This window comes from Rhinoderma darwinii, chromosome 11 (assembly GCF_050947455.1).
Source record: "Rhinoderma darwinii isolate aRhiDar2 chromosome 11, aRhiDar2.hap1, whole genome shotgun sequence".
Lineage (NCBI taxonomy): Eukaryota > Metazoa > Chordata > Amphibia > Anura > Rhinodermatidae > Rhinoderma > Rhinoderma darwinii.
The window spans coordinates 20863068-20889232 of record NC_134697.1 but is presented as its reverse complement, the minus strand read 5'-3'; the positions used below and the strand labels follow the sequence as shown (position 1 = coordinate 20889232).

The window sequence follows — 26165 nt, the reverse complement described above, 5'->3', positions numbered from 1 at the left end:
TATTAGATCTCACCCCAGTTCTGGATTTACAGCTACACTGCTCATTATTGTGGTGTTATCTCCTCCATGGTGCTGCTGCTTTTGAGGGTGTGCTACAAAGATAGGGGAGCAGGATATAATAGCCGTTAGGCTTCGCCCACTACCTCATAAAAACTGAGAATTAGAGATCGAGCTTACAGAGGGGAAAACTGCTAAATAATGCAGAACACTAATCATATGATGGCCAGAAATAGTGTTATTTCTTAAGTACACATATATGACAGCTTATTCTTAAAAGTCACCTGGAATGACAGGTACGCTTTAAATTATTAAAATTGAAAACTATTTAAAGCATAAAGATATGCAAATATGGATCTTTTACACAACAAACCCGGAGGATCCCTCTTTAACCATCCAAAAAGTTAGGAGTTCTGAGCTGTGAAGTTGACATATGCTTGTATAACTTTTTTGTGGATGTCACATATAGATTGCACCATTTTAGAAGAACATTTAGATCTGTAAGAAATTATTATTACCACTGGTGAGCAGAAGCTGCTACTTGTGCTTGTGTGCACCTGCTGTAAGTTTACACTAAGGATCTGTGTAAGGCCTTATGTACACGGCTGTATTATGGTTCCATATAAGCTCAGATTTGAAAAATATATCATAGCATGCGTCCGCCATGCTTCTAGTGGAGAATACCTCCATAAGAAGCTGCCGTATGGAGACACCAAATATAAGGACTCTCTGTGCTGCAGTACAGGCTCTGCCGTGTGCACGACTCCTTCGCTCTAGGACACAAGAAGGGGCACTGCTCATTTTGTGCACTGTAGATCTAATGTGTAGTTTTAAGTCCACGCTCCTCCTGTGTGTACCAGTTACTGTGAAAGTATCCAACAAATATAAGTAACAATAGAAGATTTATAAAACTTATCAGCACTCTTTCTGAACCAGTACCACGATATGGAAAAGGTATTCCCCCCTCTGACCAGAAGGTCATGGTTTATATATAGAAAGTTGAGTAACTTTACATTCCTTACAGACAATATAATAGTAGAGATTTTCATTCAGATAGCCGATTGTTGACACCTGTAAAAACCTTACTGAGCCCATATTATGCAATGCTTATTTTTTTTTTCCCCTACATCAAATTATTGAACAGCGCCTCGCAGGGTCAGTGTGAGTGGTAGGCGGAGCAGGACGCCGCCTGGTGCACCACTAAGGGGAGGGGCACGATTTATATGTTAACATTTTTTATTTTTTTTAAAAAAGAATCAGCTTTTACATTTATTTGTATAGCCAATTGGACACGGTCTATGTGACTGATGATACTGTAGGTACCAGGACCGGGAGCCTAATAAGCACTTCCTCTGTACTAAAAAAATCTATACCTGTCACACTTTTGCTGTGTGACAAGTGACAACAGTAAACAATTAGTGTTTCCCTATAGAGGGAATCGGCGGAAAAGTGGAGCAACGATGTTGGGGGGCGTATTCTGAAACCCCTACTTTGGGCACTAAGAGAGCTAGTCCTGCCTCTGGTGCCTAGTGGAAAACGTAGAATTAACAGAATGCAAATAACCAGTGCAAAACACAGACACTGAACAAGCAGGGGCGTAGATAGATTTAAGTTTTTTACCCTGAAGTATTGCAGCTGTAGATGAGAACGAGTCTTAAAATGTAGCTCCAGTTAGATGCCTGGTCTCCCGCCATATATTTAAATGCGCTGGCCAGAGACCTAGCTGATAGAACTGCGGACCGGTCACCTAAGAAACCGCACGACGCTAGAAACCTCTCCCACCAGTGGCTTCTGGAGTTTTATGGTTACCTTTACAACCAGACGGCCCCCACACTCCCGCTGTTACTTTTACACTTGGTGGAAGACGCAGCTTCTCTCATTACTGGGGTTATGATCAGTAATAGATATGTCAAGTAATATATTTACAAAATGACACCTTCTTATGTAAATTACACATAAATTGTAAGATGGTTTTCAAAGAGGAATCTGCAGTTAAGACAGGGCAGATCTGCTGCGCATTTTCTGTACATGCGCCACACAAAAATTCTGCAGCAGGTTCTTTAGATCACAGACGCAATGCAAAGAGTGAAATCCACGGCAACATCCACATGTAAGACATTTGCAGCGCGTCTCAACATACCTAGGCTCATAAGCCTCGTATCCCAACATAGAGCGGTCTGTGGTCCACAGCTGTGCCAATAATGATGCCTTGTGAAACACAGAACCGGCTTTGCCCTACAGTAAGAAGGGTGCACGTGGATTTGGGCGGCTGTGCCTCAGACAGGACCTTGTATTGATATTTTCTCTACTATTAGTTCAGTACAATGTTGTATTGTACGGTCAGACTTATGATTTAATATTAGCATCTATCACGACGTTATTACTCAGTATACAAAAAGTGGTTTCAAAAGGAACACTCCAGGAAAAACGTATATACTGCGTTATACCTGGTGCAGGGACTGAGGGGGCGGTCGATGATGCAGGGATATTATATAGAACAGCAAATAGAGCAGTCATTCACCACCCCTCAGACCCTGTACTAGGAATTACACAGGGTGTCTTTTTTGCCTGGAGTTTTCTTTCAAGGCCTCCTGCACACGAACGTAGCCATGTGCACGGCCGTGATTTTCAGGGTCGGCCGGGAGCGTACTCTTAGCCGCGAGCTGCCCGCAAATCGTGGGACATGCATATGGCCGCGGCCATTATTTTCAATGAGCCCGGACCGCAGAACACGGCCGTAATAAGACATGCCTGTTCTTTCTGCGGTCCAGGCTCCCGGGCCATGCACGGACCGTGGAAACCACAGTCGTGTGCATGGCCCCATAGGAATGAATGGGGCCGCAATTCTCCCGTGGATTTTCGGGGGAATTGCGGCCGCAAAAGCACGTTTGTGTGCATGGGGCCTAAATCGATCTGCCAACTATCTTATATTAGTGGTCTGTTCTTGTCATGGATGTAAAGTCGGGTAATAAATTAAAATTTCTAAGGAAATGTTCAAATCAGCATTGGAGGCTCCGTCGTAGATTTAGTCACATTTGACGGGAGGAAAAAAACAAACATTTTTCACGTCAAACCGATGGACACCTCGGCAAAACCTGACGGACTTCATTGTAAGTCAATAGGGGTCTATCGGGGGCCACGGTCGTGCGACATTATGTCTTTTGTTATTGACGGAAGCCATGACGGAGATGTGAACAGAGTCTTGGTCAGTATCCACATTAAGTATTGGTTACTTCACTTCATACAATGTTCTTCTCCATCCTTGTCTAAAGCCAAACACAAAATTCTGCTGATTCCCTGTTACCAGAGAGCAGTGCATTGTGGGAGCGCAGCGGACAGTTACCCGGTTAGAGATAAGCCCTCGTTCACATCTGCATTCAGTATTTCTGTTGCTCTGATTTGTCATAGGAGACCAGCAATGAAAATACCGGAAACATTGGTTCCGTTGCATGATGGACATCGGGTTTCCTCCATGGTCCATCGTTTTTCCAGACAAAATAGTCCACCATGCTGCGCTATTTTGGCCAGAATTTTTGACCGGATCTGTGACGGAGGCCCCTAACAAAGCCTCCAACACAGATGTGAACGATGTCTAAGCGGTTAGGCTACATGTCTAACAGTAGGGTGGTGCTAAACAGCTGTCTGTTTCCAAGGACAACACCCGAAATTCTAAAGGCAATAATGTATAGGAATGGAGGCAATGACTTGCAGTAACATAGTAGTTAGTAGAAAAGCAGTAAAGCAAAGTATTTAAGTTGGTCAGCACGATGAGGATTTAGCATTGGCTTCAACGCGCTTCATCTGCAAAACCATGGCAATAGGTGGGAAAACCGCACTTGGTTTTGCCACGTAGTTCTTGCCTGGGAAAGTTAAGGGACGACTAATGTGGTTGTTATTAGAGCTTTCACACAGGGAATAAGCCAACTTTAGCATCCCGGATAGCAAATCTCTCTAGTAATAAACCCCTTAGCTCAGTGGTATTAGACCTGCGGGTCTCTCCAAATACTGCGGGCTGGCACAGCATACTGGGAGTTGTAGTTTTGCACAAAAAAAAAAAAGGCAGATAAATGTAATCATTTGTGAGTTTGAAGTATCGATGATTATCTAGAAATAAAAAATACTGGGTTGATTTATAATCACATTGATGTGCCGTATCATTTAGAAAAGATGGACAAACAGCTGACAGATTTAACAGAACCGCGTCCGTCCTGCAGAAAAGTGATAAAAGGCGCCTGCTCCTTATCAGAAGCCTGCTCACATGATTTAACGATTATCTTGCTTTTAGTGTCACCTGTAAACTGTATTCAGCCTTCCATTAATCTGGCTGTTTGATAAGAGATTTTCCTCTACTGTCATTCAGCGCAGATTACGCCTCTTGAAGCCCTCCAAATACCAAGCCAAACAGTTTCCCGAGCTGATAAAACATGGTATAAAGCAATGTGAGGGCTACTTTCCATTCACCGCTCAATACTCCATCATGGCTGAGATATCATTTCACATTCTGTACTTGAGAGACAGGGATTTTAAAAGAAAACCAGCAGCGACGCTGAACGGAGAATGGTGTAACAACAGAGGAATTACCCAACGGGTAAAATCATTTAACGTGGCAGGAAAAGGTACTTTGAAGATGTATGGATTCGGTGGGGTTTCTACAAGGCCGTTGTGATCGGTGCTCTCCAGTGGATTTACCAAGGAGTCGGAGTTTTATGAAGTGTCATTAGGATTCTCAGCATGTGTTTTACAGTAAAAATCCCTTTAATCTGGCATCAATGAGATCTAGGGGCAAACGGACCATTTGGGCATTAGGACCGTGGTCGAGGGTCCATGGCCAGAGGGAATCCGTTCCAGAGCAAAATGCAAGTACTAACTGCTCTTCAAATGCAATTAAAGCAAACCAATTATATCATGGCAAAAGTGGTTTGTAAGGGGCCCGTGATAGTTAAAGGGGTATGCCCATCTTTATAAGTAAACCTAAAAAGCTCATCAACTAAAAAGTTACACACTTCTGTAAATACCTTTATTTTTTGAAAAGCTGTCGTTTTGGAGCTATCAAGGCTCAGTCTATAGGACATCTCCTCTTTGTTTTATTGCTCGTTGCCTAGGGATCCGACCACCGCTGATTTCCTTTAGCGGTGGCCGCGCTTGCACAATGACTTCCTCTCCATTCCTTGGAGAGGATGGACGGCTGTGTCGCAATGCGCGCTAGGTTCCGGCCATCTTATCGACGCATGCGCGATAGGTACTGGCGGGGGGTGTTCGCGAGGAGCGCGAGATAGATTTTGTTTATTTAGAACGACGTGTGTAAACTGGTAATTGCGGCGAATACGAGGTGGGATAGTCTCACCCACGCTTAGCCTGGTTGAGACTATCGTTTAGCCACCTTTACTCTCGATGCTGCTAGTAATACAGTAGCTAGCTGCGTCGGGTGTGCGCACTTAAGGCCCTGTTCACACAGAGTTCTTTGACACGTTTTTTTGACGCGGAAACCGTGCCGGAAAACGCGCAAAAAAACATTCTCTCTGCTCAGTCTTTTGCTACTGGTCTCGTGATATTTAATAGTTTTTGTTACAAATCTGTGCTGGGAACAAGTGCTGGATTATCAGAATTTCTTGATTATTGGATGTTGGATTAAAGGAATTTGACTAAAGATTATTGAAGAGCATTTTCTTTATTATTGAAAATATTCGGTTTTTATTTTAGTAAGATGATAAAATGTGAATTTGTTTGTTATATATTGACATTGGACTGGCCGGTCAGAAATCTGTGTAAGGGCCAGTTCACACAGTTTTTTTTTTACACATTTTTTTTGATGCGGAAACCGCGTCGGAAAACGCACCAAAAAATGGCAGAAAATGCCTCCCATTGATTTCAATGGGAGGCGTTTTTTTCCCCACGAGCGGAAAAACCGGCTCGCGGGAAAAAGAAGGGACATGCCCTGTCTTAGGGCGTTTACGTGTCTGACCTCCCATTGACATCAATGGGAGGCAGAGAAAGCGTATTTCGCAGTTTTTTGCCTGCGGCGCTCAATGGCCACTTGTGAAAAATGACGCTAAAAAACCAGGCAAACGTCGTGCAGGCATATGAAAATCTGCCTCAAAACTCCAGACGGAATTGAGGCCGAATTTCTGCCTGCAAAAAACTCTGTGTGAACATAGCCTTAACCTTACTTATTCGGATTCTGTGAAAGCTGGATGACCAGTACCGACCCCGAAGGATCATCACCCAACTTTTACCTCTTTAAATTGACAAATCTAGCTAGTTATGTAATATAGGATTAGAGAAACATACCAATACATAACTAGGTGGATTTGCCATGCAGAAGTCTGGGGAAGCACGGTGACACCCCCTGTGCTAGTGGCCCTATTGGAATTTTTTTTTACAACTTGATATAAAAAAAAATGACTTTAAAGTGTCTCTGTCACCACATTATAAGTGGCCTATCTTGTACATGATGTGATCGGCGCTGTAATGTAGATTACAGCAGTGTTTTTTATTTAGAAAAACGATCATTTTTGACTGAGTATGCTTTATGCTAATGAGTTTCTTAATGGACAACTGGGCGTGTTTTACTATATGACCAAGTGGGAGTTGTACAGAGGAGTATATGACGCTGACCAATCAGTGACCAATCAGCGTCATACACTTCTCTCCATTCATTTACACAGCTATATCGCTATATGCAGCCACATAAACACACATTAACGTTACTCAATTGTCCTGACAGTGAATATACATTACCTCCAGACAGGACGGGATGTCTATTCAGAATCCTGACACTTCTGTAACTTTGCTTGAGATTTACAGCAAGGCAAACGTAATCTTGTTTTAAATGAAATTTAAATAAATTGCCTTGCTGTAAATCTCATAGAAATGCTACAGAAGTGTCAGGCTTCTGAATACACATCCCGTTCTGGCTGGAGGTAATGTATATTCACTGTCAGGACACTTGAGTAACGTTAATGTGTGTTTATGTGGCTGCACATAGTGATGTAATAAGATCACTATATGCTGTGTAAATGAATGGGGAGAAGTGTATGACGCTGATTGGTCCCTGATTGGTCAGCGTCATACACTTCTCTCCACAACGCCCACTTGGTCAAAAAGTAAAACACGCCCAGTTGTCCATTGAGAAACTCATTAGGATAAAGCTAAAATAGGTCATAACTCAGTCAAAAATGATCGTTTTTCTAAATAAAAAACACTGCTGTAATCTACATTACAGCGCCGATCACAATATGTACAATATAGGCCACTTATAATCTGGTGACAGAGACGCTTTAAAGGCTTATTTTTAGATTTTAGGGGAAAAAAACGCATTAGGCAACGTTCACATCAGCGTTTGGTTTCCGTTCATGGGTTCCGTTAGACCTTTACGTCAGGTCAACCCATGAATAGAAACCATTCCGTTGTGAACCGTTTCAGTTGGTCTCCGTTCCGTAAGGTTTTCGTTTTTTTGGCGGAATCAACAGCATAGTCGACTACGCTATTGATTCTGCAATGCTCAATGGCCAAGGAAAACGCTGCAAAAAATGCCACAAATACCGCAGCAAGAAAGTGCAGGCAGGTCAAGTACTGCCTCAAAATTCCTTAAGGGATTTTGAGGCAGATTTTTTCTGCCTGCAAAATCCTCCGTGTGAACAGGGCCTTATAATCAGGCCCTGATTAGCCACCTCCAGACTGAAACAGCTTTTACTGGCAATAAATATATTTTGTTTAACGGAAAACCAAATTGATAGAATAAAGACTTTAACCCCTTGCATCATGGCTGGTATAATACTGCAAAAAGCACCCCCTCTCTGCAAGCATCTCCACATTAGCAACATAGACGAAAGACCAGGTCTAACCTTAATGATTCTGTCACTTTAAGCAAACATCAAACACTTTCTAATTGGCTTGTCCTGTTTCTCAAGTATTGTGAGAAGGTCCTTCAAGCTCCATGATTCCTATCTATGCTGTAGAAGAGGCTGCACAGCCCAATGATATGTAGTTATTCCGAATTGGATTTTCTTATAGTAAAGAACATAAGTCCTTTAAGTGCAGATTTGATAGTGTAATATAAATTCCAGCTTGGTCAATACTGAACAGTCTCTGGGGATGGGCTGGTCATTAAGGATGTGCACGGCTAACAGACAAACAATTTAGCATGGTCTTTTTTTTTTTTTTTTTAATAAGTGATACAGAATAAATTTATTGGAAATCTATAAAATCACGATTATGAAATTTTTCCAATTCACCGATACTTCTGCCCCAAAATTCTTTACATTATTAAAGGGGTTCCAAACCGTGCAACCCCAGTAAACTATCCGGTCTTCAGGGCGTGCCAAATACTTATAGGGGTTTTATTCATAATCAATATTTATCACCTATCCACCGGATAGGTAATATCTGATCTTTGGGGGTCTGACCACTGGGATACCCACCGATCCTGAGAACGGGCTTATCAGGCCAGCCCTGTGCGCCCCACATGTGCATGCTCGGCCACCGCTCCATTTATTTTCTTTGGGGATGCCGAACGCTATCCCCATTAACTTGAATGGAGCTGCGATACCAGAAACAACCCATGGACTGGTGTGGTGCAGTTTCTAGAAGAAACCATGTTTTCTAATCCTGGACCAACCCTTTAAACCTTGGCTGGCAAGGCACAACAAGATGTGCAGTTCTACAAGTGTCAAGCCATGATGTGATGAACAATATGTTATGTTAATAAGGTATCATGGATTCAGATTTTAAAGGGGTAGTCCTGGATTATAAAAAAAAAAATTAGGGTCTGCTTTATTTCATAAGCAGTGCCACTCTTGTACATAGGCTGTGACTAGTATTGCACCTCATGCCTATTTAAGTGGTGACAGAGTAGCACCGTTCCTGGAGAAAAAAGTAGACATTTTTGTTCTAACCATGGACGACCCCATTAAGAATTTCTAGCATTGCATTTATAGACAGCGTGCGCAAAATTTAAAATCAATAAGCATCACATCTGCATCTTGTATCATCAATAAATGCATTAAACTCCTGAGGATTCCATGATATATTTCATAGCTGAACTATGAAACTGAACTTTTTACTAGTTACCTGCCAAAGGGGAGTAATATCTCTAAGTCCTCAGCAGGGACATGGGGGAAGGTTTGACCTGATGACTAGTGGACTGTGTAGTAAGTGGAGAAGGAGTAGACGTCCAGCTGAAATGTACTGCATGTGGACATAAAAGGAAAAACGTAGGATTGAAAGATCATAGTTGCGATTGTGATGTGTGCTGCTGTGGACAATACCTCTTATTTTTGGGATTTATGATGCAGTGATGACATTGAAATCCCTTGTGTTTGACTAAGGCAACGCTGTACTTTATAGACTTTAAATTGGTAAATGCAACGGGAAAAACTTTGGGATGGAGGTTATTGAAGACTTGCATGGAGCCGGAGTACAGTGATATGAAAACTAGCGCCATAAAAAAAGTGTCATGTAATTACAGTAATTTAAAGAAGTCATCATGTTTTGGTAACAGGTTGTTTTTAAAGAGGCTCTGTTACCAGTTTCATACTTCCCTATCTCCTACCTAATCTAATAGGCGCTGTGTTGTAGATAACCACTGTGGTGTTATTTTTTTATTTTTTTTTAAAACACGTTATTAGTGACAAAGTTATGATAATTTTAACATTTATGCAAAATGAGCATTTTGTTTTTTTTACTTTAACCAAGTGGGCATTGTAAAGAAAAGTGTATGACGCTGACCAATCAGCGTCATAGACTTCTCTTCATTCATGTCCAGCTTTAGTTACAGCACAGCGTGATCTCGCGAGATCACGCTGTGCCGTCACTTACTCCCGCAGTTCCTTCACCGGAGCGACGGGTTAATGACCAGACTTCGCCTCCAGCTGCCTCCTCTGTGTTGTGACTAAAGCTGGACATGAATGAAGAGAAGTGAATGACGCTGATTGGTCAGCGTCATACCCTTTTATTTACCACACCCACTTGGTTAAAGTAAAAAAAAAATGCCCAGTTGTCTTTTACAAAAAAAAATTCCATAAATGTTAAAATTATCATAACTTTGTCACTAATGAATGGCAGTTACAGAAGCAGCGTAGCATGCGATCTACGCTGTTTACGTCATTAAGTTACGGGACTTATGTAAACAGCGTAGCTCCGCGAGTTACGCTGTTTACGTAACTCACGACTATATAACGTTTTTCATGGTCGGAAAACACCTCATTCAGCTGCAACACACAGTGGCTGAACAGGGTTTAGGGCGCCCTGTTCTGGAGATGGGTGCGGGTCCCAGAGGTGGGACCGCATCTATCTGACATTTATCCTGTGGATGTGTCATAAATGTCTCTCGTGGGAAAAACCCCTTTAAAAAACAAAAATATATAAAAACAGAGCTCAAATATATATATTTTTTTACACTGGCTACTGTAGCAAACTCAATAGGCAGGCATTTCTGCAGCTTTTAATTCAGCTTTACTGTGGAGACTGGGAAAGAGTCAGCAGAGTCATCTCATTATCAGTAGAGGCAAGGATGACATTATAATACAGGAAGTCTAGCAACACTACAAAATACACTGATATGGTTATGCATGCAGCTCCTCTACCGCTCCCTGGTCTCTGGGGAGGGGCTATAATCCATAATATGAGAGCCCCTAAGGAAATATTTAGATATACCTACAACATTTGGGAAAAAAAATAATTCCTATGAAATTTTTCTACTCCATACTTGAGGACACTAAAGAAAATACATGACACAGTCACTTTATTTCATTCCTGCATTTGTGAAAAAACTTTAAAGTTGGTCAGAAAAACCCCCCCAGAAACTAACGAATCTAGGTCAAAGTCTTGAAGGAAGAGTGTGACTATACAGTATCTAGGTTTGATTTGTAAGGGATGTTCTTTGCATTGGCTTCAGTGACCTAACATATTCTGACAAGGGCTTACAAAAATAGTGTGAAATGTGCTAGAATGTAAACCCACGTACTCATGTTTTATTATTCATCATGCTCAACGTTTTAGATTTAAAGGAACAGTTTGTCCAATTTAAAGGTCTCTTTAAAATAAAACATTTGCCATGGTAATACGGCAGTATCAGGAGCAGGAGATGCTTTGCTGTATAACTAGACAGATTTGCTATTCTGGAATCTGAGAAAACAAGACCACAACCTCTATGAGAGCTATATTGGTTGTCATAAGCCTGAAAGGGAAGAAACAGGACATTCATTTTCAATAGAAAAGGCTTTTAGAAAGGGGTTGTCCACATTGGACAATTTAGTTTTTTGTAGGAGGGTCCCCTGGTAATAAACAGATTACAGGGTCTCCAGCTGCTGAGACCCCCAGCGATCAGCTGTAATCTGACGGGCATCCCAGCAGGTAGTGTTCAATTTCTCTGCAGCGCTTCCACATGAGAAACTAAGCATTACACACATCCGGTTGAAATCCACGTGCATTCTGCATAATGCACGAATGGCTGGGTCCTCCAATATGAGAGACACTTTTTGTAGCTGCTTTCTGCTCTGACTTAAAGATGAGGGTTGTGAATAAGAGACTCCCCTCTGTTAATTTAGAATTCTCTAATAAATTGGTTTTCTAAACCAGATCACTACTATTTTATTAAACGGTTGTTGAGCTATATTGCAATACAGTTATAGCATGTAAACATATATATTTATATAGCATATAGCATTTAAAGGCTAACTAAACGCTCAAACTTCTGACATGTCATAGTGACATATCAGAAGTTTTGATTGGTGGGGGTCCGAGCATTGAGACCCCCACCAATTGCAAAAACGAAGCGGCAGAATTGCTTGTGTGAGCGCTCAGCCACTCAGTTTCTGTTCGGGTTTTTCCGGAAATTAATGTAGCAGTGTACGGACTCAATAGAAAGTCTATGAGCCTGTACTCTGCTACATCGGCTTTCCAGAAAAAGCCGAACAGAAACAAAGTGGCTGAGCGCTCACACTCGAAAAAAAATAATTGACTTGTTGTCTCGCCTAAAAGCCGAGAAATACAACAGATCTTGGTGGATGAGGTACATTTCTGGGCAGTAGCTCCAAATTTACAGGTAAGGTCTCACGTAGCGCTAATACTGCAGATTTTCCGCATTTTGTTGCGGAAAATCCGCAGCATAATACAGTAGCAGCAGAGTGGATGAGATATGATCAAAAACTCATCCTACACGCTGTGTAAATGATAAGCAGAAAAACAGCTCAGAAATTTACCTGCGGTGCGTTTTTTTTTAATCTGCTCAATGTCAATTGTGTTTTTGCGTAATCACGGCTTATTTGTTGCGGGTTTGAATTCAATGGGGAGCTAAAACCCGCAACGAATAGCAGGTGTTTCTTATTTTGCAGCGTAAAAGCTGCGATTCCACCGCAAAAAAATCGCAACTCACCATAAAAAAAAATTCTTATACTTACCCAGAATTCTATGCTTCTTCGTCCAGGCTGGCCTCCTGGGATGACGTTTAATCCCATGTGACTGCTGCATCCAATCACAGGCTGCAGCGGTCACATGGGATGAAATATCATCGCAGGGCTGCAGAGAGTCAAGACGTCAGAGGTACGTGTTTCGATTGTAAGTATATCCATTCTTTGTAATTTCCATTGCACGATTTCTGCAACGGACAATCCGGACGAAAAACTGCACCACAGTTTGGTGTGGTTTTTCGTCCAGAAATCCCTGCCGTGACCAGGGCGGATATGCTGTGTGCTGTTACGCAGTGTATCCGCCCTGTGTGAACATACCCTACCTCTGCACAGAATGCCCATTGACACAGCTTGAGACATGATACATCTTCTTCCCCAAATCCAACAACAGTATGGTTGTATAAATAAGATCATTTCCCAAAGGCTGGTCTCTAACAGGATTCGATCTGATTTTGGCACTAAATATACAGTAGAGGTGTGAATAAGGCTGTGAAGGGTCCCTTCTAACAAGTAGGGATTGTCCAAAGCAGGGAACCGCTTCAATATAAATTATATTCGTATTTATAAACAAACAGATTTATTGCCTGTGACAGCAGATATCTTATAAACATAGTCTACAATATAAAAAATTGTATATCAATTAAACAAGTTAAAGGGGTTGGCTTTGCGTTTAGGAAACCCAGTTTCAAATACCCTATTAGAACACTGAGTAAATAAAGGGGGTCCCCTCATTTGGAACCTCCATTAACCGGTGTGGCATTTTTCTCTCTGGAGGACCCGGCAGGTCAACGCATTACATGGACAATCCAATGATTTCAATAGGCACTATGTAATACCTAATTTTTTCTTTGGTGGTGCTGCAGGGAAATTAAACACTCTCTACCAGTTTCCCAATATATTACAGCAGATCACTAGAGGTCTCCGCAGTGGGACACCCTGTGATCAAGTAATTTTAAGAGAAAGGTTCTAACTAAAAAGGGATTACCCAAAGCGAACATCCCCGTCTGCATATGTCCCCTGAACAAATTAGCAACACCCATTAAGATTATGCATTAAAGTCACCCAATTCAGTGCACAATCTGGTATATGTATTGAAAAGGGAAACCACTGGGAAGAACAGCAGCCAGTTCAGAGACCGGACCAAATAACTTATTTCTATTGAAGACTACGGAGACAATATTGGATTTTTTTAAATGAAGAAGAATGAATAATAGATGAAAACACATATATGGACACATGAATCTTAGACGAACTATATACTATTAGTCTATATCTACCATTTTTTGAATGATTTATTACTGCATTCATTTACAAAAGGGTAGCTAGACCAAAAATCACCCATGGCTTTGTCAGTCAACAATTGGTTTAGATGAACCATTGTCAATTTTCATTGAGTGTTTATAAGATCCACCGTGTTGAAGCACCAATTATACTTCATTATTTATTTATCACTGGGAATGGGGGGGGGGGGGTTTGATCACAGCTCGGCCTGTGTATCTAGCATCACTGAATAGTAATGTATTTTCCTTTAACATCCTTCTCTGTACACACACAAGTATAATTAACCCCTTCACGCCGCAGCCATTTCTCGGATTTTCGGTTTAGTTTTTTTTCTCCACACCTTCCAAAATCCATAACTTTATTTTTCCATCGATATAAAGCCGTATGAGGGCTTGATTTTTGCGGGACGAGTTGTAGTTTTTCATGGCACCATTTATTGTACCATATAATGTACGAAGAAAAAATTATTTGTGGGGTGGAATGGGAAAAGGCGATTCCTCTGTTTAGTTTTTACGGCGTTTACGATCGACATGTTAACTTTATTTTGCGGGTCAAAGAGATTATGGCAATACCAAATTTTTTTATATTTTACTACTTTTACAAGAAAAAAAACCTGATTGTTAAAAATAAAAATTTGTTTTGTGTCGCCATATACTGAGAGCCATAACTATTATTTTTCCGTGGATTGAGCGGTATGAGGGCTTATTTTTTGCGGGACGAGCTGTAGTTTTTAATAGTACCATTGTGGGGAACATTCAAGGTTTTGATCACTTTTTATTCAAATTTTTTGTGGGATGTGAGGTGGCATATTTTTTTTTACTGAAATCACCATGCGGGTTAAATAACATTAAATTGTAATAGTTCAGACTTTGACAGACGCGGCAATACCATTTATTTGTATTATGTTTTTGTTTTGTTTACAAAGCTTAAGGGGGAAAATTAGGAAGATATTTTTTTTGTACATTGAACACAGACTAACTTTATTTTATTCTATTTTCACTTTTATAGAAGTCTTCCTATGGGCCTTGAACCCGCAATTGTTGGATCGCTTGTAAGTTATACTGCAATACTATGTATTGCAGTATATTGTGATTCGGACAGTCTCCTATTAAGTCCTTAATAGGAGTACAAAGATGGCCGACCTGGGGGCCTTGATTAGGCCCCCATGCTGCCATGACAACCATCAGCACCCCTTGACCATGTCACGGGGTGGCCAATGGGCTGTCGGAGGGGGCTGCCCCCTCTTTCTAATGGCTTAGAAGCCGTGGTCACTTTTGACCGTGGCGTCTAAGGGCCAAACGAGCCAGTTCCTCCTCGTTACAATGAAGCTTCGGCTGTATTAAACAGCCGACACATGTTGCATGTGCATGAGCCGCTCGCACTCCCCCTACCCGGTTATGACATAATTATACGTCATACGTCGGGAAGAGGTTAAGTTAAAAAAGATCTCAGGTGGAATTTGATTTGATCGCCCAATCCCAGGAAGATGTCCACACATGCGTCCATGCGGCAGTAGATGACATCACTTTCCCTTCAAACTCCAACCAATGTTTAAACCTAAGGAGATATACATTGTGAATGCAAAGTGCTTTAGGTAGAGTTATCTTTTAGTTGCCATACTACAATCACAATCTCTATCCAATGGCTTATTTTGCTGTATTCTAACCTGAATTATAACTTGCGTTATGTTTCACTAGTAAATCTCTGTTCTCCTGCAGGAATCATGGTGAGCAAGGAGGGGGACAAATGTGTGCTGACATCCTCAGAAAGTGAAGCCGAGCCAGCTGTTTCTTTAGCCTTAGACATGAAATATGCATTGGACCCCAACCGGCAGATAAAAAAACGAAATAAAGCTCTTCAAGTGAGGTTTAAAGATATTTGTGAGGCTCAAAACGAGCAGAGGGATAAACAGCTTTCCACGGTGCCGCAAAGTGAGAGAAAAGACGCAAAGTCTCTTTCTTACAAAGCTTATCGGAAGTACATGACAGTGCCTGCTCGGCGGTCTATACCCAACGTAACAAAGAGCACAGGGGTTCAGACTTCGCCAGACCTGAAAAAGCGCTACCAGACTTTTCCTCTTGACCGCAAAAAAGGGAACCTGTTAAAAAATGCTTCTGGCGTGGATACACTAAAGGGTCAAAATAACGGATTCCTAATAGAGGTAAAGGATACAAAAGATCACAAAAGCTCAGGGGAGTCTAATCGATGCAGCAGGGTCAATGACCAAGTGGTTGCTGAACTGGTTGTCCATTCGAGTGAAAACATGGATGTCATTACTTCTAGCAACTGTTCAGATGCATGTGGAAGCACCGATTTGCACAGCTGTACTAAAGATTCCCCTTCTCCCCAAAACCCAGCAATCTCCTCATTGGAACAGGCCATCTGCCATCTGCATGAAACCACAAAATACGACAAAAGGCCATTAGGGAACACTCTACCCCATCACCCCGCACATGTTAAAGTGCTTCTCAAAGAGGAAGCCACTATACACTCGCCTGCCCTCAACCCAAACCTAGCCGACCCTGAAGACTTGAGTGACACGGAAAGGACAGTTTGCGCGCTGACAGATGAAGAAGACAAAAGGACTGCTCAAGTAAACGGCCTACAAGGCCAAGATATGAACGCAAAAGCATGTACGACACAGTCACAGTGTCAAACGACGGAATGTAACGAGCAGGCCCTACAGATAAATGTTTTACCTGTGGAAAAAAATCAGCCTTGTCAGACAGCAGTTGCTTTGAGTGATGAATGCCAACAAATTGTGCCTCACACGGAAATGATAGACTTAAAAGCACAGCTTCACACCATGGAGAACCTGATAAGCTCAAGTCAGGAAACAATCAAAGTGCTTTTGGGTGTTATTCAGGAGTTGGAGAAGGGAGAAGCTCACAGAGAGGGGTGAGTTTCATAACCAAGAACTGATTGCATGTTTACAGGGGAAAAAAAAATACAAGGATGCATGAAATGCCTTCATATATGTGATCCACCTAAAATGTCAGGGTTACGAAGTGAATAGTTTCTGTAGAAATGATGGTTACGTACGGCATATTGTATAATAGATCAAAATCAGTGAAGGTGAAGCTGGAATGTACTGAGCGACCATCATTCCAGAGAACCATTACTATTACAAACAGAACAAAGATCATGGTGCGCTCTAAAGAGACAGCACAAGGACATTGTATTCGTTATAAAAAAGACTGCCATGTGGCAGAAAGCATGGATCTTAGGTCGATACAGCTTGCCGTTCTTAAAGGCCTTTTTACACGGTCAAATGATGGGATGAATGAGTGTTTATAGGATTGCTCGTTCCTGTTCATTGACCTGTGTAAACAGGGAACCTATCAGCTGATCGCATCGTTTATGCAGCAGAAAATATTATCGTTGGTCGGCAGCAATATTATTGTTGTGTAAACAGGGGAAATGTGCTGCCGACATGATGGTAATGCATGGGGGCGAGCGATCAGATTAACACTCGTTTGTCCCCATTCATTACTGCTCATAACTCCTTATGGAAGGAGTAAACAAGTGCCGATCAACAAGCTCTGTCGTTGATCGGCACTTGTTCTTACGGCCAAAATTGGCAGGCGTAAAAAGGACCCTTCCTTATGGAGGGCAATATGTGGTCCAGCGTCTGTGTCACCTTTAGTTCTACACACTCTCGATTGGTATTTAAAGGCTATGTACACCTTCGCTACCAATTTTTTTTTTCTTCAATACTCCTATGAATATATATTATATATATATATATATATATATATATATATATATATATATATATATATAACAACTTTACATATAGTATTATTTTAAATCCTGACGTTTTGAACCTAGAGCTCTTATACTGTCTGTAGGTTAGTAAAATAAGAGCGGGCAGGATAGCGTGTAAAACATGACTGCAAGATCTGACAACACAGTGTTATTTTGTAGTCTGAAACCACGGAGACACATAGGTCTGCAAGGTCGCTTAATACACAAAAAGGAAAAACGTACATATATTTGTTTTAATCAAGACGATTTGCAAAATTGCATGTGGTTTTATTTTAGTTGCATTGGAGCAATTTAAGTGTACGTTACCTTTAAGCATAGGTTTATGTCTCTCATATGTTTGGTCACCTTACAGACGTGCCGCTGATAATAACTGGACTTTTTCTTCCATGTATAAATGGAGAATGTTTAGACAAGTGTCTTGAGGGTTCTTCAGGATTTGAGATTGAAAGTTATGGTATCCCTTTGTCATGAAAGTGAAGTATATATTTTTGCTTTATATAAATATATATCTATGGATAGTGCTGCCAAAGTACATTTATTTGTGCTGCTGTTCTTGCTTTATAAAATAGACAATTTGATAGCTAGAATTACACAAAATAATGCAGCCTCTACAAAAGACCACCTTTTTGAGAAGAGCACCCCTTTATCTAGACCAGCTTTATGGTTTCATCATACCCTATATATTACTGGCCTTCTTCTCGGAGAGGACTACCTGTCTAGAAGACCATTTTTAATGCAATTTAGGCTGAGCTTTTCAAAATTTCCAAAACACTTTTTGAATTGACTTTTACTTTCATTTTTTTTTTTTTAAACAATACAGCTTCTATATAGCCTGTATACATAGAACTTGTATCATTCTTTTTAGCCAATTTTGTCAGTTCAGCTGAACTGACGGCTCGGCTGGGCGCTGGTCCTGTGTGTCTGTGTCAAATCTAACCTAGATAGAATTAGCTGAAACACACAGGACCCGCACTCAGTCGAGGCCATCAGTTCAGCTGAACTAACGGAATCGGCTGAGAGAATGATACAGTTTCTATGTATACAGGATACATAGAAGCTATATAGGAAAAAGTAAAAATATATTTTACTAAAAGTCAATTCAAAAAGTGCTTAAAATCACAAAATGTATTGATTTAATAATATAAACACTCAAAAAGGTGAAAATAGCCTTTAAACATTAAAGAATCGTAATGCAAATTTCAAATACTGTACGAATATAATTTTATAATACAGATACAGAATTTCAGGTCCAATAATTATTGGTACGGTTTACAAAATAGTATTTTTTTGGTGAAACTAGACACATAAGGATTTGCTATCTATGTTCGAGTAGATAGCATGATATGTATCTCATATCTATTTAACTCTGCTCGATCCCAGCAATCTCAGATCGATCCCATATCTCTCGATCCATCTTAAATCTATCCCATATTTCTCTATCTAATAACTACCTATCGATTTACACACCTATATAATTCATATTACAAGGACTTCCGCAATATTTGTAAGTAGACGTTATCCACAAACTGTTAACTCAAGAGACACATTTCTTATGGTGATGACAGCTGTAAATTCTTACCATATGAATAACGAATCCGGCTAATAATGACACATTTACTAACACTCTAAATTAGGGAGGTATGTTTATTATACAGCGTGAATAAACGTCGCCTGATAACGCTCACGCATGTGTGAAAATGACTTAATATACAAGTGTAAGATACTAATGATAGCTGGAAAAGGATATATATACAGCTGACATACAGCACACGACTGCCTCCTCCTGTAATGATATACTCAGTCTTCTAAATACAATCCAGTGAGTACATGTGCGCCTATTTCTCACGCGGTTCAGCTGATCGCGACTCGCTTAATTTAGTCTTATCTTATAATTACGACCTCTGTATTTTGTGAGGCTGATTTGCATTATCTGCCTTAATGGTTAGAGAAAAGTTTAACACTAGATGTCGTCAATATTCCCAGTCAATAGTCACTTTCATGATTTTCCATTAAAAGTGGCATGATTAAACAAGAAAGTGATTTAGCCAGAAAATTATAAGCGTCACAAACAATGAATAGAATTAACTTAAATGCACTTTTTTGGGGATTTCAACTTTATGTTCAATAGGTGGCCATTATGGAGATCCAAATTAAAAGACATTACAGATATTTTCCATTATCTAGTTGATCATTGTCCGGGCTTAGAAAAAAAAAAAAGGGGTCTGCTTATTTTCCAGGAACAGTGCCACTCTAGTCCAGGGGCTGTGCCTGGTATTGCAGCTTAACCCCATTCAAGGGAATAGAGCTGAGCTGCAATACCAGACCCAACCCATGGACTAGAGTGGCACTTTTTCTAATCTAAGACAACCCAGTTATGGTAGAATGGCAGCTTTATGGTGTCTAGACCAAAACCCTGATATGTATAACTTCTGTATGACAGTAATAAATTACTTGACAGTAGCTCCCTCTATAGACAGGGGTGTGCCAAGACAATGGCAGTGGATGGCAATGCGGCAAACTTGCAGAAACTGTGACAAAGGGAATTCCTCATCTAAGATAAGCCTAGCCTCTCCTACCTCACTAAGTCGATATTTGCTGACAACCTATGTATTAATGTTGGCAACGTCTGAAAAGGGTAGACTATGCTGCATAGGGTGTCACTATTGGCAAACTAATGTGGATCATGGCGTAGATGTGAAAAAAATCTCTAGTCATTTCCTAATCGCTATAAAGCCAAAAATGGGGGCCCAAAATGGAGAAGGGACTCACAGCTCTAATAGGAAGGCTTCCACAAGTTTGAATTTAGGCCCGGGTTACATGGGGACTTAGTGATCAGTTTTATCACGCTACAGTCGAAAGAAATATATTGGCCCACATTTACTAAAATAGTTGTGTTTGTTTATTACGCCTAAGTAAAAGTAGGTTGTTTGAGTGATTTGCGCCAAATTTATTAAAAAGTGCACACCTCCTAATAAATTTGGTGCATTTATAAGAAAAAAAAGTTTGACAGCGGGGAAATTAAATGCACCATTTCCTCCTATTACACATAATAACCGTGGCCTAAACGACATCTCTTTTGGAGAATATTCCAAATTTTGCGAGCTACGAGAAGAGTCACATTTAACTGCTGAAATGTTGCAAACTGCTTAATGGGTTGCATGTAATCTTGTAGAGAACCCGGCCCTATGACAGACAACTCTAAACTAGAGCACCAGTATGATACCCTAATTATACTAGTGATGGTTATACCAAATGAGTGTAATTTCATCCATTAAACAGGCCCCAAAAGTGCCAAACAGGACAGGCTGGGGAGACAAAAAAAACTTCCTGGTTCTTTGCAGACACATGGTGTATCACATGATCCCTCAGTCCCTTAATGGCTTTGAAAATGATCATGTGAGACACTCCAGGACTACTCACATCACATGATACTTGCTGATGTTGTTTTCCACTGAGTGGCTGAGAGGGGTCACGTGGTACACTATGTGACTGCAAACAATCAGGAGGAGCTTTTTTTTTTTTATTCGATGTGCCAAAGTGGGTGCAGAATGGCCGCTGCCTCCCCTCTTCTAGATGAGTACATTAAAGAGGACCTGTCACTAGGTCCTACAAAGCGAGTTAGTACTCTCACGGAATAGCTGCTGTGTCTAAGAGTCCAGCAGTGTTTGTCCTGTACTTGAGCGTCCCCCCCCCATTACTGAGTTCTGGGCCCCTGTTTATTTAGCAACCAATATGGAAATGACCGGCTGGCTAGCCAGTGATTCTTAATAGGCGGAGCTACCACTGAGCCTCTGACGCTGACCTATCAGCGTGGGGCTGTTTCCTAAAGACTGTCTTTATCAAACAGCCTCGCGCTGATAGGTCAGCGTCAGAGGCTCAGGGTGTATCACTGCGAAAAACCGATCAGCGGGGAGAACAATAGTGAAGCAGGGCGCCCTGTACGAAAGCCGCCGTGCCATAGAAGATATAAAATCGGCAGGTTTACATGCTATTAATGAGCGGCATCACAGCAACTGTCAAACAGGTGCTCTCATTTATACATTGAGCCTGCTGCCAAGTATTCGGTGTGTCACAGCCCGTCTTCAGCCAGCGTGGTCTCACACGATGATGCTGGCTGAAGACTGTCTTTCGGAAACAACCTCTCACCGATAGGCCAGCGTCAGAGACTCAGTGGTAGCTCCACCCATTAAGAATCGCTGGCGGCCAAACTCACTAGCTAGCCAGCGGGTCATTTCCATATTGGTTGCTAAATAAAGAGGGGTCCATAGCTCAGCAACAGGGGGACATAGAAGTACAGGGCAAACATCGCTGGACTCACAGACACAGCGGATATTAGGCGAGTCTAATAACTCACTTTGTAGGACCTAGTGACAGGTCCTCTTTAAGTTGGTGGAATTCTACCAGCTAATATAAAACTTTATTAGTACATTATAATACTGCCCCTGTTATAAAAGTCTGTCATAGTGACAGGTTCTCTATAAGATCATTAGAAACAACCAATGTAGACCAATACATCTTCGATGAAGTTCCCATTTAACCCCTTACCGTCACTTAACATAACTGTACGACATAGTCAGCAGGGGCGGTATGGAGCAGGTCCACGGTCTGAGTGAATGTTACAGCAGACACTCTACTGTAACGGCCGGGATCAGAGATAACTCCAATAACGGTCGTTCCACCACATAGCGACCGCAGCATCTAAGCTGGTAGAAAGAGATCGCAGGGTACCCCAATGGCAGCCTGGGGGCCTAATGAAGGACCACCAGGTCTGCCATCTTTCTGCTTCTATTAAAGAGGCTCTGTCACCAGATTTTGCAACCCCTATCTGCTATTGCAGCAGATAGGCGCTGCAATGTAGATTACAGTAACGTTTTTATTTTAAAAAAACGAGCATTTTTGGCCAAGTTATGACCATTTTCGTATTTATGCAAATGAGGCTTGCAAAAGTCCAAGTGGGTGTGTATTATGTGCGTACATCGGGGCGTGTTTACTACTTTTACTAGCTGGGTCATTGTGTATAGAAGTATCATCCACTTCTCTTCAGAACGCCCAGCTTCTGGCAGTGCAGACACAGCGTGTTCTCCAGAGATCACGCTGTGACGTCACTCACAGGTCCTGCATCGTGTCGGACGAGCGAGGACACATCGACACCAGAGGCTACAGATGATTCTGCAGCAGCATCGGCGTTTGCAGGTAAGTCGATGTAGCTACTTACCTGCAAATGCTGATGCTGCTGCAGAATCAACTGTAGCCTCTGGTGCCGACACGATGCAGGACCTGTGAGTGACGTCACAGATCTGCACTGCCAGAAGCTGGGCGTTCTGAAGAGAAGTGGATGATACTTCTCGTCAGAGCGCCCAGCTAGTAAAAGTATTAAAAACGCCCCGATGTACGCACATAATACACGCCCAGTTGTACTTTTGCAAGCCTCATTTGCATAAATACGAAAATGGTCATAACTTGGCCAAAAATGCTCGTTTTTTAAAAATAAAAACGTTACTGTAATCTACATTGCAGCGCCGATCTGCTGCAATAGCAGATAGGGGTTGCACAATCTGGTGACAGAGCCTCTTTAAGCCCTGCAAGAGCCTAGTAAGAGTCGGTAAAAATGACAATACACTGCAGACACATAAAAAACACAGAATTGCTGTTTATTGATAACCTTAGCTTTAAAAAAAACGATTAAATAAATTAATCAGAAAGTTATATGTATTTATTCGTTGTAGGACATCCTAAAAAAAAACAAACTATAAATTTGGTATTGCCGTAAATGTATGGATACGCAGAATAAAGTTCACATATTGTTTTTACCCCACGGTGAATGCCTTAAAAAACAGTGGAGGGATCGCAGCTTTTATCCCATTCCACCCCAGAAAAAAAAATATATTTTTCCGTTTCCCAGTACATTATATGTTACATTAAATGGTGCTATCGAAATCTACAACTCGTCTTGCAACAAACTAGCGCTCATATGGCTGTCAATGGAAAAATAAATAAAGTTATGGCTTTTGGACAGCAGAGGGATAAAAAAAAATTGAAAATGAAAACAATAAAGAAAATGACATGGAAAAACCATTTCTTCAGCTATTCCTGGGGACGCTGCAGAGATACATGGATGATAGAGAAAACGTAGGCAGCAGAAGCGTAACCCAACGCTCCTGGGCCCAATGCAAAATCTGCAACAGGGCCTTCACCTTCCATGTGCCGGGGTGCGACTGCTACCCCTGTATAGCAAGTGTAATAATTTTTATAATCGAGTGCCATTGATATAGAAACACGTTGGCTCAGGAGATTAACATATTAGCAAATCTCCAACTATTAGGAAGATTTCTGTATTGTCACATATGGCCTCTCTGTGACCTAATGCAGTACAGTATACTAGACAATACAATGACGTGTTTGTGTAGCTGCACTGAACGCAGTCATTACACTACTTTCCTTTATATATTCATGAAGATTTGGATAATTGAACATCCACAGGTAATGTCTGCCCAAGCCAAATACAACCTAAACCCAGTTGCACATTAAGGGTATGTGCACACGATAACTGCATTTACGTCTGAAATTACGGAGCTGTTTTCGGGAGAAAACAGCTCCTGCATTTCAGACGTAATTGCTCGTACTCGCTTTTTGCGAGGCGTCAATTACGGGCGTAATTTGGAGCGGTTCTTCATTGGAATCAATGAAAACCGGCTCCAATTACGTCTCAAGAAGTGTCCTGCACTTCTTTTGACGAGGCGTCATTTTACGCGTCGTCGTTTGACAGCTGTCAAACGACGACGCGTAAATGTCAGGTCGTCGGCACAGTACGTCGGCAAACCCATTGAAATGAATGGCCAGATGTTTGCCGACGTATTGGAGCCGTATTTTCAGGCGTAAATTGAGGCATAATACGCCTCGTTTACGCCTGAAAATAGGTTGTGTGAACCCAGCCTAAGGAGTGCCAGTAGGGCCATTTTTCACGGCATCCGAGTGGCACCCAATAGTTTTCACGGACCCATACACTTGTGAAAAGACACACATCTGTGGAAAGTTAGAATATGTCCCATCTTTCCACAGATCACAGTCGGGACTTGGGCGGCACACACGGTCTTGTAGATTAGGGCTAAACCATCAATTGGACAGGTCACTAAGCATATATATATATATATATATATATATATATATGTATATGTACATGTATATGACAGTGCAGGCAATCAGTACAAGGGAAAAGAGCAGCTGCTCATAGAAACTTATCAGCTTGATTTTTTTATTTATTTTTTTCATCCTTCAAAGAGCCTCTGGAAAATAAGAGTCAAAAGTTGATTGGTTGCTGTGGACAAATGCTCATTTCCCTTGTACTGGTTTTGATAAATCTCCCCCTAGATTTGATACATACGTAAAAGCAAAAGAAAATAAAAAGCATAAAAGTGGAGTACATATATACATGTATTGTGTGTTTTAGACACTCACTAAAAGTGTCTGAAAAAAGGGACATGGCTAAAAGAAATCGTAAAATGCCCCAAATGAAAGGGGCTGTCCGGGCACAGGACGGTTTTCATACTGATGACCTATGATCAGTGGGGGTCCAACACCCAGACCCCGCACCGATCAGCTGCTCTAGCTGCCGTCGGGCACCGGATGTTATGCAGTGTTCAGTGCCCAGGGTGCCGGAAGCAGATGCTCTGTACACCTGCATAAAGGCTGTGCTGCAGAACTGCAACTCTGCTCCTATTCACTTTATTTTTTTTCCATTCAATTTTTATTGAAAATATAAATCAAATACAAAGAATGGTAAGTACATTTGAGAACATTCAAATAATACATTAAATAACAAAAGGAGTCAATGGTAATACAATGATGGTCAATAAGAAGCAAAGTATAGATGAGGCCAGATATAAATCTACATGGATAAAGAGGGATAATCGCCTATATAAATCGCCTATATGAATATACTTTAATAGGAGCAGAGCTGAAGTACTGCAGCACGGTCGCTATACTGTGACCGGAGCAATCTGCTTCCGGCACGGACATCCGATGCCCAGAGGACATCTGATCAGTGGGGGGCCGGGTGTCGGAACCCCACCGATCGTATATATTGATGACCTATCCTGTGAATAGGTCATCAGTAAAAAAAGAAAGAAAAAAAAAACCGCCGTGCCCGGACAAACCCTTTAATGCTGAGTGTGAGTGACATTCTTTTTCACAAAATATTGTTGTAAAATTGTGCCGGCCGTTAGGTGGAATAAAGACGATAAAAATGTCTAACATGACTAGCGAATTACACCCAAATTTATAATACAAGGTGCGTGACTGCGATTAACTTGACTCAGTATGTGCCTGTCTGGTCTGATTTTATCCAAACTTTAAAAACAGTAAAAAATCTGGCTGCCAGCCACCACCACTAGGTGGCACTTCTCACATAGGATTTACTATTTAGCTCAATAAGTCACAGAAAGCGAGAAAGAGTGAGAGCGACAGATTAATAAAATTATATTTTTACTTTAAAATGGATGGAAGAAGCCTGGGAAGAACTATACATGAAAGGTATTATTACTATTATATCTATGACTAAAAGTGGCATATGTATACCGGATTTGGTATTTCATGCAGAGAGAGCTGTATTTGCCAGTATTATTTCCCATAATCAAATAATGACTCAATGCTAAAAAAATAAATAAATAAAAAATCACAGAGTAGCTGCCAGTAAGACTGGTAATGAAGGCCTCG

At 41.2% G+C, this 26165-nt stretch overlaps 2 protein-coding genes across 2 annotated transcripts in view; one reads left to right on the top strand and one right to left on the bottom strand.

The window, feature by feature from the left end:
• Window positions 1-26165, bottom strand: part of DOCK1 (dedicator of cytokinesis 1) — a 362037-nt gene that overhangs the window by 171006 nt on the left and 164866 nt on the right. The gene's annotated exons all lie outside the window — the stretch shown is intronic.
• The window catches only part of INSYN2A (inhibitory synaptic factor 2A), a 54859-nt gene that overhangs the window by 7572 nt on the left and 21122 nt on the right, over window positions 1-26165 (top strand). The window contains exon 2 of the mRNA XM_075843125.1: window positions 15404-16583. Within this exon, the coding sequence (XP_075699240.1) occupies window positions 15409-16583 (1175 nt within the window). The 5' untranslated portion in view covers window positions 15404-15408. The remainder of the gene's footprint in view (window positions 1-15403; window positions 16584-26165) is intronic.